The sequence below is a fragment of the Anoplopoma fimbria genome, chromosome 13 (genome assembly GCF_027596085.1).
Source record: "Anoplopoma fimbria isolate UVic2021 breed Golden Eagle Sablefish chromosome 13, Afim_UVic_2022, whole genome shotgun sequence".
In the NCBI taxonomy this organism is placed as follows: domain Eukaryota; kingdom Metazoa; phylum Chordata; class Actinopteri; order Perciformes; family Anoplopomatidae; genus Anoplopoma; species Anoplopoma fimbria.
This window is the reverse complement of record NC_072461.1, coordinates 3,743,180-3,757,663: the sequence shown is the minus strand read 5'-3', so window position 1 is coordinate 3,757,663 and position 14,484 is coordinate 3,743,180. Positions and strand designations below refer to the sequence as shown.

Sequence of the window (14,484 nt, the reverse complement as noted above, 5' to 3'; positions counted from 1 at the left end):
AACGTGAATTGACTGACTAATTTATACTAAAAGATTTAAAAAATGCTTTATTTTGTGTCACCTTTTCTCCGTTTTATTCAGTTGAACGTGGCTCACAGTGGCCATATTCCTCGCAGTACCTATTGGAAACTCCTTGCTATTTAAAAAGGGTTTGATTTCAACCCTTTGAGTGAATGAATACTCTCCACTGGCAGTGTCCAGCAGCCAGGCGTCACCCAATATTCCCATTAGCAGAGGGGCCTGGTGCCTCAGACCTCCACTGGTGGGAAAGGCCAGACACCAGAAACTCCACTGCCTCAAGTGTCTCCTCTTCACGTCAACATCATGTGACAGGGTTTAATGCTTGGTTGCAAAAGCCAAACGGTGGGGATTTAGGGACGGGATGAATCTGTAAATCTGTCAAAATATTTCTACAAGACAGAAAATATGCTGGAATCACAGTGTGGCTGGGGTATTAAGCTGTTGAAACAACATGAAAAATTTTCACTGGAATGTTAAGGAGGCTTACTGTGCAAATTTAAGCCAAGGGGCTTGGTATTCAAAGACAGTTGCGTGTCTACAAACACCATTAGCTCAAAATTTAAGGCTCATATTTAAGATTAAGCAAGGGTTAACTTCAGGGAAAACAGGTCTATTTATGGTATGCAAATGATCAAAGGAACATCAATTTCTGCTTTGTCTTCAATATTTTGTGTAAATCCTTTATTTTTACAACAATTCTGTCTGTCCTTTATCTTTGGGTGGCCAAAGTATTAACATTTAAAAAATAATGTATGTTTTCTCAATATCAGTAGTTTATCGCTACAGTACAGTAAAGGATCAACATCACACATCATGCTCTGGATCTCACAGAGCTGCCGCTGAAACAAGGGCCAAATTTCCCACTGACTTTTAGAGGACATACATAAAAAAAATAATAATGACAGACTTCAAAGCCAAGATGTGGCTTCTGAATATATTCTTAAAGAAATTTATTTTACACCTCAAAACATAAAGGGATAGGGATTAGGGATGTGGTACATTGGGAATGTATTGACAACTGTAGTTTACATTTTTTGGTGTAAGCTCAGAGAAAAATGTTAATACAGTCATAATAATTGCACTTTATAAATCTTGACTGATGCCAGTATTTCCCCACAACAAAGCTCCGACTCCCTCTCTCCAGTTACTAAATTCAATTTACCAATGAAATTTGACGGACAAAAGAAATGCTAATTTAAGACCAGAGGACTGCTGCACTGATCCAATTTTTCTCTTTCACTCAAGTCTCACAAGGCAATAAAACATTGCAGTAATTTAAGTGCAGTACATTCAAGGGAATCTCACAGTCATAATAAATATTTCACTGCTCTGAATCATCAGTTAAGACTGGCCCGGGCTAAATGTATCCCAACCAGGGGCTGAAACGGACAAGGGAAAGCAGTGAGCCTTGTCTCATTTCATCTGATGCCAGAGGAAAGGGCATGATTGTTTCCATTTTGTATTTGTTTGCAGGATCAGGGGTGGACTAGTACCCCCAAAATAGAACTTTGATTTGTTCCCACCTCTTTCTGTCATCATGATAAACAGTAGGGGAGTAGGGGATGTAGCCCTGTTACTACAGCTAGATGGAGTCATGTGGGATCTTGATCTGTGCTCCAGAGAATATCTAAAGCCTCTGATAAAAGGGAGCGAGATTTGCAAAATATCTCCTGTACATTACTCAGATATGATGTTTATGGGACTGGGGATTCAGTTTTTCAGTCTTGGTGGTGGAAATCTTATAGTGACACAATTGAAAAAAAAAAAAGTCTGAGGATTTTGAAAAACAAAAAAAAATAATGCACACACGCGCATGCACTCAGCCACATACACGCATAAACATACACTTAAGGTTATGTAAATAACCTCCCAATCACATTCTTCATTGTAACATTTCTTTATCATGGTCTTTTTTTTGCAACATTTTCTTTTTTAAATAAGTATTTCAAGATTTATTGTAGATTCCAGTGTTGGTTAGGGAAAAGAGCTCTCTGACCAGGTTCTTACAGAACCAAAGCAGCGACTATGCCTCACACCAGGACATAAGAAACTGCACATTAGCTTGAGGAGGATTTATCAAATCAAAAAAAGAAAAAAAATGAAAAAATGAAAATCAAAAAAGCATTTGAGACACTTTTCCCATAGCAGCCAATGCATAAAATATAACTACAAATATATAAAACAAAAAATAGGTTCAAGTTTTTCAAGTTTCTTAAATATATCATATCCAAACTACCCAATTCTAAACTTCAAAGTTAACAAGATTCAAGCAGTGCAATTTATGTATCAATCATAACAGCAATAATAACTAATATTGTACTATTCTTTTAATTCAACCCTATGATCCTTGTACATACACACCCCGAGTATAATTTTAGTCTCCTCACATAGCAGTACATTGTGTGTATGTATGCCTTTGTCTATTTGTGTCTTTATAAATGTACTGTTACACTGTTTTGGATTTTGAATGCAGCCCTAAGCTTTGGCCCTTTTAAGACCCTTTCAGTGACAACCTACACAGTAGCTTCAGCCTTAGTATTTGGAAGGGGGATACAAGTGCCGTGTGCACTTCATGTCAAGCTATGATTCGCATCAAAAAGTTCAGGCGAGTAAAACAACAAAAAAACTGAAGAAAAAATAAATCAATCCAAAATTCCTATTGGCAAAACACACACAATGGAACATCCGGAGAATCTTGAAATCCCTTTTTCTCTCCCGTTGGCAGTCACCACCACCTTTCATATTTGGGATTCCCACAGCCTGCCTTGAAACCACCAAACCGAGGGTCACACAGCACAACAACTGCTCTTCTCTAAGCTCCCACACTAGTTAAAGCAGTGCCAATTTCAAAAATCTGTACCTAGAAAAAAACATCTCTGTTCTTTAATTTTGATTTTCTTCACAAATTCACAACTCTTGATTCTCTTCCTCCTCTTCTTCCCCCTCTATCTGTAAACAGGGAGGCGGATGTGTGCATGCTGGTGGTCTAACAGACGTGGCACAGACACAGTCTCGTAGCCTTTGCCAAGCATCTGCTCCTTGATGCAGGGTGGGTGGATGTCGTTGATCAGGTACTCCAGAGACTGCAAGCTGCTGCTCAGCACCGATGTGTTGCACATGCTCTTGCTGGGCAGGCTGCAGCACAAACCTCCCCCGCTGTCTACAGCAGGGTGATGATGATGGTGGTAGTGGTGATGGTGGTGGGGGTAGCCCATCTCTCTGTGCCCCGTGACCGGTCCTCCTGTGGAGGTGGCCAAAAGCTCCTGGGGGTTGTAGCAGTCACTGTCAGGTGTCACCAGCACACTGTTCCACGGCGGAGCAAAATATTGACCCACTGAGAAATTTCCATGCATACCCATACAGTTCAAAGGGGAAGAGCTGACTTTGTCCATCCCGCCTCCTCCGCTGGCACTCGCCGTCAGGTGGTAAGGTCTAGATGAAGAGGAGGACACTTGTGCCGCCATAAGTCCCCCTGGAACACAAGTTTCGGGGGACTTGCTGATGGCGCCCCCTCCTCCGCTACCTCCGCTGTACATGCGGAGCACAGCCTGTTGATGCTGCTGCTGCTGCTGTTGCTGTTGCTGTTGCTGCTTCTGCCAAAGAATGTAGTCCATACCATCTGCGTACACTCCAGCCTTCAAAGCCTCTGCATTTTGAGGCGGCAGCCCGGGCCCTGTGTACACCATATTAGCCTGGGGACCCATTCCTACCACGTACCCTCCACCTGAGGAGCTAGAAGAGACCCCCATGACAGTTGTGCCCTGCTTGGAGGGGCTTGAATTTGACGGTGCAGTGGCAGCCCCTTGGCACACCTGCTGCAGAGCCTGGGCCTGGCAATGCTGGTTGATCTGGTAGATGATGCTCTGGATGGAGGGGAGGTTGGACTGTGCAGGCAGGGCCAGGCCTCGTCCCCCAGTTACAGGAATCACTGAGCCAGCTACAGTGACATTTGGGGGAACAGATAGTACGGGCCCCTCAGGGGGCTTTGAGGGCCCAGTGTGGTATACCATTTGGCCGTGGCCACTGGCTAAAGTGCTACTACTGGGGGGCGGGTATGGAGCAACAGCTATGTGGGCTGGAGAGAGCTTAGTCCGTCTGCCTTCCGAGTTCTTGAGAACACCTTTCGAAGGGCCAAAGGTGGCTGTTGATGAGGATGGCAATGAGCAGGACTTGAAGATGGCCAGCAGGCCCTGGTAGCCCCCTGTGTGGATATGTGGATAGGGAACATAGCGTGACCCGGTGGTGTCATATCCATTCACAGTCCGATTAAGGTGCTTGTGCTGGGGAACCCTGATGTTAGTGGGGAAGATCTTGATGGACAAAGGGTTGCTGGCCGTCTTCTGAGCGAAGGCATCAAGTTCTGCCGCACTGGGGTAGCGTGGGGAATGTGGCGGCACCACGAGCTCACCTGCAAGACAAACAGAGAAAAAGGTATGAGTGAAATGAATGATCAAGATAAAAAAATAACAAAAGAAAACTAGATGGATGCATGTGTTGCAGAACAGAACAGCAGACCAGGAGTTTCATTACCAGAAATATCGAAGGAGCCAACAGCAAAGGCAGCCACAAAGTCAGATCGATCAATCAATTGCAATAACCACTACTCTGCTGCAACAGTAAAACCTGGCAGCATTACAGTGACTATATCTGTGAGTGTTCAACAAAAGCAGGTAAATAAAACCAGATGCACACAGCGGGCAAACTGCAGAACAACCCAAACAGAGTTTGCAAATAGTAAATCAGGGCTAAAACTCATTTATGCTCCATCCCTCATTCATTTGAGCTTTCTTTCCATCTCATTTTCACACCCTCCTGTGGAAGTTCTTCCCTAGGCAAATGGATCTTTTTAAAAACTCATTCTGTCAAAGCCTGCTACCTTAGGCGCTGTTAAATCAGTGCATTGTGAAATTAATTCAGACTCTCTTTAGCATTGAATTGGGTTAGCCTTGGATACCAGGCAAGCAGGGATGAAGGGGAGGGGATAAAAGCTTGTTTAATTGCAATGGCACATTTGAGATTTATAAGTGGTATCACTTACTGGGTCTTACCCTTGGCCACAGCATTTCCACATTTATTCAATCCAGGAGTGGAGAGGCCCTCACAAAAACCAATTAGACCTCCATGGGGAATTAGTAGCCTGGTTAAGGTGAACTACATCAGACTGGAACCAAGTCAAGATTGCTACAGTGCTGCTATTTGCAAACTTGGTCAAGGATAAAACTGAAAATCTGTTTGAAGATGAGCACACTCCTTTTAGAAAGCATTTAAAAAGACAGAAACACGTCATTGTTGAGATTGAATGAATCAAATATAAGACCACATGCCAACAGTTTGCACTTGTGTGACTCTGACATATTTCATTGATGAACACCAGTAGCAAAATATTGCTTTTCTGTTGATGTTATATAGATTATTACATGCATTTATTTTACATTTACAAAATATTACATGACAGAACAGACAAAAGACAGCAGCAGAGACGTTGCTATAAACGCCCATGTAAATGCTGTGTACTCTTTGGCATATGAAACCAATCCAAACCCAAAATTCAATTCAGCAGAAAACGCAGCGAGTGTGACTAGCAATGGCCCTCGCTCAATGAGCCAAGGCTTGGCCATTGTGAATTGAGGTGGCAAACAGGAAAATGGCAATTTCTAAAAACCCCACCATGTGTCATTGTTTGGGGGCTGGGCATGGAGGTGAGAGGCCGCGGCGAGATTGGATTTAAACGACATTATTCAGGCAATTTCATGGCTACTTAGCTCAGTGTAACAAAAAGGGTGGGGGATGGGAAAAATAACTCAATTTACAAGCAATATATCAGCTGCCACAAATGATTGCAACCCCTTCAAAAATGACATTTTCATGCAAAAGCTAACAAAACGCAAAAAAATTAACTGCCATAACCGTGCCATCAGCAAATGTCCTGGCGACCTAAGGAGTCTGCAGGGTGCAGGCTGTGACTAGGACTCACTTCATTTCCTCTCCGATTGCAAAATCATTTTGAAGAGACTCCACAGCCAAGTAGTCACAATACTCATTTCTTTGCTCCCATTCCAGATAGCATGGGGAGTTCATTTCAACAACCCTTTGGGTCTCCAACTGTGAAAATGATTAAATCTACAAGATCCATATCATAAAAGAAATAAATTGGGAATTTAACAGCAGAGGGAAGAGACTGTGAATATCCCAAGCCAAATTAAGTGCAAGACCTATTCCAGTCAGTTTGGTTCATCCTGTAGACAGCATCCTTTCTAAATCAGAAACACTCAACTCCAAGTTAGAAATTAAATGTTTTTTTAAATTAAAAAAAAATAAAAAATAGCTTGGATTTAATTACTTGGTTTTAATCAGAGTGAGGAACCTGATGCCATCCTAATGGGCAAGGCATAGGGTGCCAGTCCAGCCTATCTAAAATCGAACCAACCTTACTGAGGCAAAGCGCTGCTTCCCTGGTGACGACAGTGCCATTTGCTTTGATGTTCTGACTTGCAGTGGAAAACTGACAGAAGACTTATTTCATTTGCTCAGAAGATAAAAACATGCTCATTTCAAAGCACATTGCTGGTCCACATGCAAATGGAATGGCAGTATTTTTTCTGATCTTCTTTACATGAGAGCAAAAAAACCCATCTTTGATCATCACATGGTCTAAATGAGGAAAGATACTTGGCTTTCAGGCATATCAAGGGCGTGTGCCCTGCCGTCCATGCAAGCCCCCAGCTGCAATATGCCCATCATTCCACCTAATTACTGCCACATGAGGAAAAAAAACTATAAAAACAGCCAGGAAATTCATTAAAGGGTGGCTAATTCTATTCCTTCTCACTGACTGAGTCCATATTTTCCATGCCCAAGCCTGCATTTCTTCTGAGGGAGACGAGAAAGCCCTTTCCCTCCGTCTTTTCCCAGCTTGGCCCTTGTTTGTCAATAGGCAGAGCCTTTGGCACACCAACCTGGCATCAAAGGGTTTCACACTTCACAGGCCACAGGGATTAGAGGCCTTTCAGGCCTACAAAACCCATCTCAGCTCCACAAAGGCTTCCGGTTATTAGAACCCACAGGCATAAAGGAAGAAAAGGAGGAGGAGGCAAATGAGCATCTGGATGCTTCTGATTCCAGCTTCCTCAATGAAAAGTTCCATGGTATAAATTTTATAGCAAAGTTGATTACAGTAAGTATGGCCACAAACTGGGATGTAATTTCACTCTCATACAAACTCTGTGTGTTTGATGTGCAGGGTCTCCACATCTCTCTCCTTCAGAGCAGTAAGTCTATAAGTGAGGACATGGAGGTTAAAGGAGAGAGTCTCTTTTTAGGCTGGCACTTTGTGACTTATTGGTTAAGGCTGCAGTAGATCATAGCTATGAGCAGCGGCATACAGATGGTGCTGGCTGATAAACATCCTCTGAGGCAGCCAGCACTGCCTCCTTTGTGTGACCCCCCCCAACCCCTCATAAGGTAGGGGGTTTCCTGCACCTGTGCACATTCTTTCCAGCGTGGCCGTGCATGCAAACACTATGCATGATAACAGAAAAGAAAGGCAAAAAACATACACACACAAGCCTGCATGTGCAGTTGTGTGTCTCATTTGCCATCAGTGGAGCATGTTGTTATCCTCTGCTCAGCTCTCACTCATGAAATGTAGGGCAGGGACAACAACAGGTGCCTGTGCGGGCGACAGCCTGCAATGCCTCCTGGGCTAAATGCTTCACACTCGCTTCATTTCGACATGCGACAGCCTTGTAAGGATTAATTATTTCCCTGGGGATGGAAAAATATGGTTTTTCCCTTCCTGTGAGCAGGAGGCTATGTGCACTCACAAGCACATGAAACAGCTTATAGTAAATGAACGAGGAAACCTGGGCTAGCACTGCTTTAACAATAAGCAAGAAAAAAAGTTTCACATGAAAGGAATATAAACAAACCACGCATATGATTGAACTGGATTGGAGATGAGATAAAAGCTCAGGCAAACACATGCATTAGTTCTGAGAGATCACGCGCCAGGGAGCGGAGATGGCAGGGAAGCAATTAATGGGCTGACCTTCGTCCTTAATCACCCAGTGCCTGGCACACAATGCCCATGTGTCAGAGCAGCACATCTCTAAATGCCACCCCTCATTAGCACGATGCACGTAGCGAGAGAGGCTATCTGTGCAGTGTTACACTCTCCAGCGGTCAGAGAGAGATAGCAAGGCTGGGATAGGATAACATGGCAGCACAGAGCCGGACTGAGCTGCAGTAGGCCATGATATGATCTAGAAATCCCATTTCACTTGGAGGATGGGCACTCTCCTTTCTCTCCATTTTTGATTGGCATGAAACTCCCCAAGCGCACCGTCCTTGGTGTACCAAGTACTGTTACTGTGATTGCATGTGTGCTTGTGTGTATGCACGCAAGTGTGCATGTGTGTGTGTGTCTCTGTGCGTTTGGTGAAAGGGGTACCCAATTCTGAACACTCAATTAACACTCCTTTAATTAGCCAGCAGTACATTTTGAATTCTGATGAACTAATTTTCTTGGTGTGAGGGTGGGGGAGTGGTGGAGGGCTGGTAAAGATGAGGTCCACTGGGTACAAAACAGCAATAAAGAGGGAACTGGTTAGATTAGACTGTAAAAAATCCATTAAATTCTGTGCACTTCTTCCAAGTGAGAGGTCAAATTGTGTTGATCACAAGAAGCAGAGGCAGACAGAGAGAATATGAGAGCAGGGAGTTAGGTGATGTGGAAAGAGGAGGGTGGTGGCGGTGGTGGAGAGATAGGGAGTCAGGGGCTGTGCGAGAGTGCAGCACCAAATCCAGAGGACCATGAGAACGCTTTGCATTTTAATTAGAGGTTTAAATGAATAAGCAGAGGGAAAAGTCAGGGAGAACTGCCTGAAATGCCCTTGCTCCCATTTATTAGTGTTCCAAGTGTTCTAAGATTAGGAGCAGGTCGGAGAATTTTCTTCTTATTAGTGGAGAAAACGCTCCAACACATCAAACAGCCCTCGCCATTTCCTCACTCACTCCTGCGAGCCCGTATCCCTACTTACCGCATGTTTTGTTCCCCTCTGACCATGTACATTGGTGAGCAGCGGGGGAAAAAGTGCTTGTTTAAATGGAGGGAGAGGACCGTTTGGTTGAAATGCAATTAAGTTTTCACAGAAGAACGAGTGCATAGTACACATTAACTTTGGTCAAACAAACAGAGCTGCCTGTGATGAGGTTAGGGCAAACAACAGGAGCAGAGATGAAAGAAAACATGGGGTCAGCTTCAGTCCAACATCAACCATGTTCACTTGGAGCCATTTCCCCCAGAGAGGGCCAGTCCTGGTTAAATGTGTGTGAGCCAAGAGGGGACATTAGCTGCTGTATTGATCATTTGTCTATTCAACCTACATGCAGCTTTGCAAGATGGGTCTCTTTTTTTCCACAGTACTTTTTTCAGGGGGGGATTGCTTGCTAACAAGGATCCTCACAGCATTCAATTTGGGGATTCCTAAAATATGTGGTGCACTTTTTAGACCACTGGGCCAGCAGATTGTCCCTATTTATTAGTCTTGTAACACATTCCACCACTAATGGACACTTTGCCCTTAACCTCATAGTAATTAAGTTATTCAAATTATTAATTCATGGCTCAAACAATCTTCAATCCCTCAGCTTGGGAAATGTCTGACCTGTCAAATGTGTTGCAGCCTGGGCAGGGCAGATTAAACAGTATTGCTCCATGGAGGAACCCCTGACCTGTGGCTATTGTTTAGCTCTTAGCAGATAGGATCAGGGTCTTCTCCCCACCTCCTTTAGCCTGCTGTTAAAGGAAGGGCAGGCAAGGGGAAGCCAGAGACAGCTTTGCGTCCTGAACAATACCTGCCTTGTGCTAATGGAGGTGTCATCTGGCACAGGGCTGATTAGTCAGCGATTACAGCCAGGCCTCAATTGCCGTGACAACTGCTGCAAACACAATGGGCCCTGATAGAGCCAGCTGTTTGGTCCTCTGCAATTAACCCTGCATCCCACTCGTCTCCGGCAGTGCGCTGCCTCTAATTGACTATCGGGCACACAAAGCAGGGGTTGTCGGCCAGACCCCCTGGACATAGCCCCCCTCTGCTGAGGTAGAGATGATAATAATAGAGGCGTCCTGTGGACTCGGCCGCCAGTCAATCAAAGCCTCAGCGCCCCACAGGAGCTTCCTGAGGAGCGAGGGAGCAGAGGAAGCACATGTCTGAGCCAGTGATCAACAGGGTACAGCAGCCTTGCAGGGGGCAGACATGTTGAATATGCCCTCAGCTGGAGTACTAATCAATTCAAGTGCACGTGAGGGGAAAGGGAACCCTGCTGCTTGCTTGATATCAGAAAAGCCATTTTTAGGAACACTCATCTCCCTCTGTTCATCTCAAGGTTGATTTTCTTTGCAACAACACAGCGAGAAGAAAATCAAGGCAATTATTTGTCAGGCCTTTGCTATCTATAATTGCAAAGATAAAAATCAAACTGCAATGATTTCTCAGAGGATAGAGCTGTCTGAATTCACGGCTGCTTGTGTCATCATAATCATCAAAGAAACGCACGCTGTAAGACAGTGGAAACGAAAATGCAATCTTCACCAAACTCCTCTCTGTCTTCTCTAAATTCTACACATTTATTTTTAAAAGAGGTTGACTTAAAGATTGTAATGCTGCATTCCATTTGAACTGGAAAGTTGGAATTTCAGAGTTCCCAGTAAATTGACATGCGGCCTCAAGACGCATTTCCGACTTAGATATACAGTCGATCCCCACCAACCCTGACCACAGAATCGTAGATGGTTGCTCCGCAAATCAACAGTAAAAAAAAAATGATTCAGTCACATAGCGTTGTATTACAATCAAATGTCAGACCCTAAATAAAAGACAAATACTTCAATCAAATGAATCACTATGTAAAATAGAATCAGTAGTTGGACAACATTTTTCAACAGAGGGCGTCATGCTGCAATCACATATTGGGCTTTAACCTGCCAACATGTTTCACAAATAGCAAAGAGGATAATGATTATGTTAAAGCAATCTGCACACTGATCCTTCACAGGCACGCAGACGTGGCAAGATGTCAAAAATGGATTTAATCATTAAAAGATTAAAAAAACTTGGACAAAACTCCCAAATCTAATCTTTCATTTCATTAAAACCAATCTAATCTCAGATTTAATTTATCTATTTCCTGCACAAGCAGATGGAAGAAATACCCAATTGAGAGCCTAATTTGGGCTTCCTCCTCACACAGACTGCAGCATGAGGTCATTTAGTTAGCCTGCAGTGAGGCGGTCCACGTGTGCTGTTAATACAGTACACTGAGACAGAGATAAGGTAAAGATAACACGAGGAAAGAGCAGAGGAAAAACAAGATCCGTTTTTTTTCCAGTTTCTTATATATGTAATATGTGACAGTGAACAATGGGTTCGATCAAAACAGCTAATTAGGTTCCTATTATAAAGGTTTTCTCCCAAGAAATGTGAATTATTACACCACCAAGACACTGCCATGTTTACATTTTCCTGTCAGAATTTATCTCTAAAGCCAGATGTTCCTGAATCAGCCATGAAAATTAATTAGCTGGTTTGATGTGGCAACCTCATGCTCCTTCCAGACAGACCTGGCTTTTATGAGCTGTAGGGGAAATTACTGAGAATTGATTGATCCTGAAGGACTCTTCTGTACACATGGACTGACACACACACACACACACACACACACACACACACACACACACACACACACACACACACACACACACACACACACACACACACACACACACACACACACACACACACACACACACACACACATATTTTACCCTGCAGTTGGACAGACATCCTTTCTCTTTAATATTGATAACCATTAATCTGAAAAAAGCTCCATACACCCTTTATTTTCAGTTTAAAAGAACAGGTGAAAAAATGTGAAACACAATTCAAACCAGGTCGATGTCTCTTCAGTCTCCCTCTACGTCTCTTCATTCCCTTCTCCCTTTCTGTCTCTTCTGTTTCCCTCTCTGTCTCTTCATCCCTCTCTCTGTCTCTTCTGTCTCCCTCTCTGTCTCTTCATCCCTCTCTCTGTCTCTTCTGTCTCCCTCTCTGTCTCTTCTGTCTCCCTCTCTGTCTCTTCTGTCTCCCTCTCTGTCTCTTCTGTCTCCCTCTCTGTCTCTTCTGTCTCTTTTCTTCCTCTCTGTCCCTTCATCCCCCTCTCTGTCTCTTCATCCTCCTCTCTGTCTCTTCATCCTCCCTCTCTGAGTAAGTGAGTTTCATCTGGGGTGCTTGCCGGGCGAAATCACCTCAGGGCGAACACTTTATTATCTGTAGTCAAAGCGTCACCACAAATACCATTCTACACACACAAGTGTCACTTTCCATTTGTCTGCACTCTGGCTGCATTAGCGGAGCCTAGCCGGCACAGAGCCTCGTCTCAAACACGCCTAGCAGAAGAAAACTAACAGCGTGGGAAAGCACTCGTCCTGCATTCCTGCCCCATTAACACCACTGGCATCACCAGAGGAGGCCTACTGCCTGTCTATGGAATTAAAAACATTATCAGCACTAACCTTTGTCAAGATAGCATTTGAAAAGACAAAAAGGAAAATATGTTAAGGCAGACATCTTACATTCTTGCCCTTTTATGTTATGTTTAACACAAAAAGTCATATTCAAAGAGAATTTAACATAAAACACCCCTTTAATTCAGAGCAGATTACTGCACGTGTTAATTACTGATGATCGAGCTGACCCTCCAGTAAAAACAACACAATTGGGTAGTTTATGTCCTCTTTAAGCCACAAAGGAATGCAGGCCAGCAGCCTCTTTGTGGGACACCCGTCCACCAAACAAACACAGAAACTGGGGCAGCATGTTTAGCTCACACTACACAACAAAACGGACCAACAATAAGAGAAGACTCCATGTTTGTTCCCATGACAGTAAAAAAAAGTATCAACCCTGAATATTTCACACTGTGAACAAAGCCCCTCACAAACTGGCACTGATTTAAGGCCCGAGTTTCACCAGGTTCTTTCCATTTGCAATAATTTATAATCCTGGAAGGGCAAACGTAAAGATTATAAATGGATAACAAAATACCTATATTCATCACAAAACTGCTTTCTGTTTAATAATCAAGTCTGGCCAAAGGGCTTAGTGGAGTGCATGGTTCTGTATAGTTGGGGGGACCTAGCCCCGGTTTGTGGGCTGCCTGTGATGAGCCAGCCCTCAGGCCTGCCTGGGCCACCCTCATTGTGCATACAGCATGGTCTAGAAAGCAGGGCTTATCAGCAAATACCCCGAGTCAGCACAAGCAGCGGGGTGGTTATGCGTTGCGACTGGCACACCAGCCGATATTGTCATGTGCGATTAGGTCTGTGCTCATGGGCCTGTGAACTCATTCCTATGGCATCATAGTCAACCCCACCCCCCCTCCTCTCCTCTAGTTATATCCCTGCCTCTCTGCTGCCCTCTCCCACTTCTGAGGTTTTTCCATTTTACATTCAGCCCTGCCACTTCACAATGCACCCTCACTGAACCTTGTGGAAAGCTGTGGTCCAGTGCAAACATATACAGTCAAAAGTACATTAACAGGTTAGACTGGTTTGATTTTCAAAACAAATCTCTGCATCTTAATTAACTCAGTCCACAAGGGTCATCCACAAGTTAGAGCTAGTAGCCAGTGCACCAAGAAGCAGTCAGTGCCAGTTGTTTTGTCTCGGTATACCTCTCCAGATGACAAGGCTGATATCGAGGAACAAAGGCCGGCTCATAGAAGAAAGAAAGACAAAATGTGGGGCCAGTTATGGGTAAACATCAGGAGAAAAGAAACGAAGATTAAAACATTCAGTGATGAGGCAGATAGCAACACGGGACACAGAGCCAAGAAAGAAATACAACATAGAAAAATCCTGACCTGAAAGATTTATGTCGAGCCCTCCCTGTCCTGTTTTTAAGAGAATATGCCACGCTGTGACACTATTTTCTCAAAGGGCTACATGTACAGCCAAGAGCGGGCAGCATTCACAGTCATGCACAAACTCAAATGGACGCAGCAACAACACAAACACACACACACAGGTTTGGAGTACCGGACCCCAGAGGTAGAGATTGTAAGCGCATAAAGAGATAAGAAAAGGAACCAGTGCAGAGAGCAGAGAAGGAAGAAAAAAGGGAGAGAGTGGGAGCGAGAGGGAGAGATGAGGAGAGGCTGGAGGCTGGAGGCGCCTGGGCCGGCCTGTCAGACTGGAGGAAGTGCTGGTGCACAGGCCTGCAGGTAAATGGAAGAAGAAAGGCGCCTGCAGGCTGCCTGAGGCAAGCCTGGGCCCTTCTGTTCTATCATTTAGGAGACAAGTCCTTCACTGATTCCCAATTAATATTTAACACTGCACAGACAACAAGGCACTCGGCTGCAGTACACATGCCAACGAGAGGAGAGGAGAGGAGAGGAGAGGAGAGGAGA

General features: G+C 44.2%; 1 protein-coding gene across 1 annotated transcript in view; it reads right to left on the bottom strand.

Annotated features, from left to right (window-relative positions):
- Nucleotides 1-623: 623 nt before the first annotated feature.
- The window catches only part of fam222aa (family with sequence similarity 222 member Aa), a 45,024-nt gene continuing 31,163 nt past the window's right edge, over nucleotides 624-14,484 (bottom strand). The window contains exon 3 of the mRNA XM_054611121.1: nucleotides 624-4,429. Coding sequence (XP_054467096.1) covers nucleotides 2,967-4,429 — 1,463 coding nt within the window. The 3' untranslated portion in view covers nucleotides 624-2,966. The remainder of the gene's footprint in view (nucleotides 4,430-14,484) is intronic.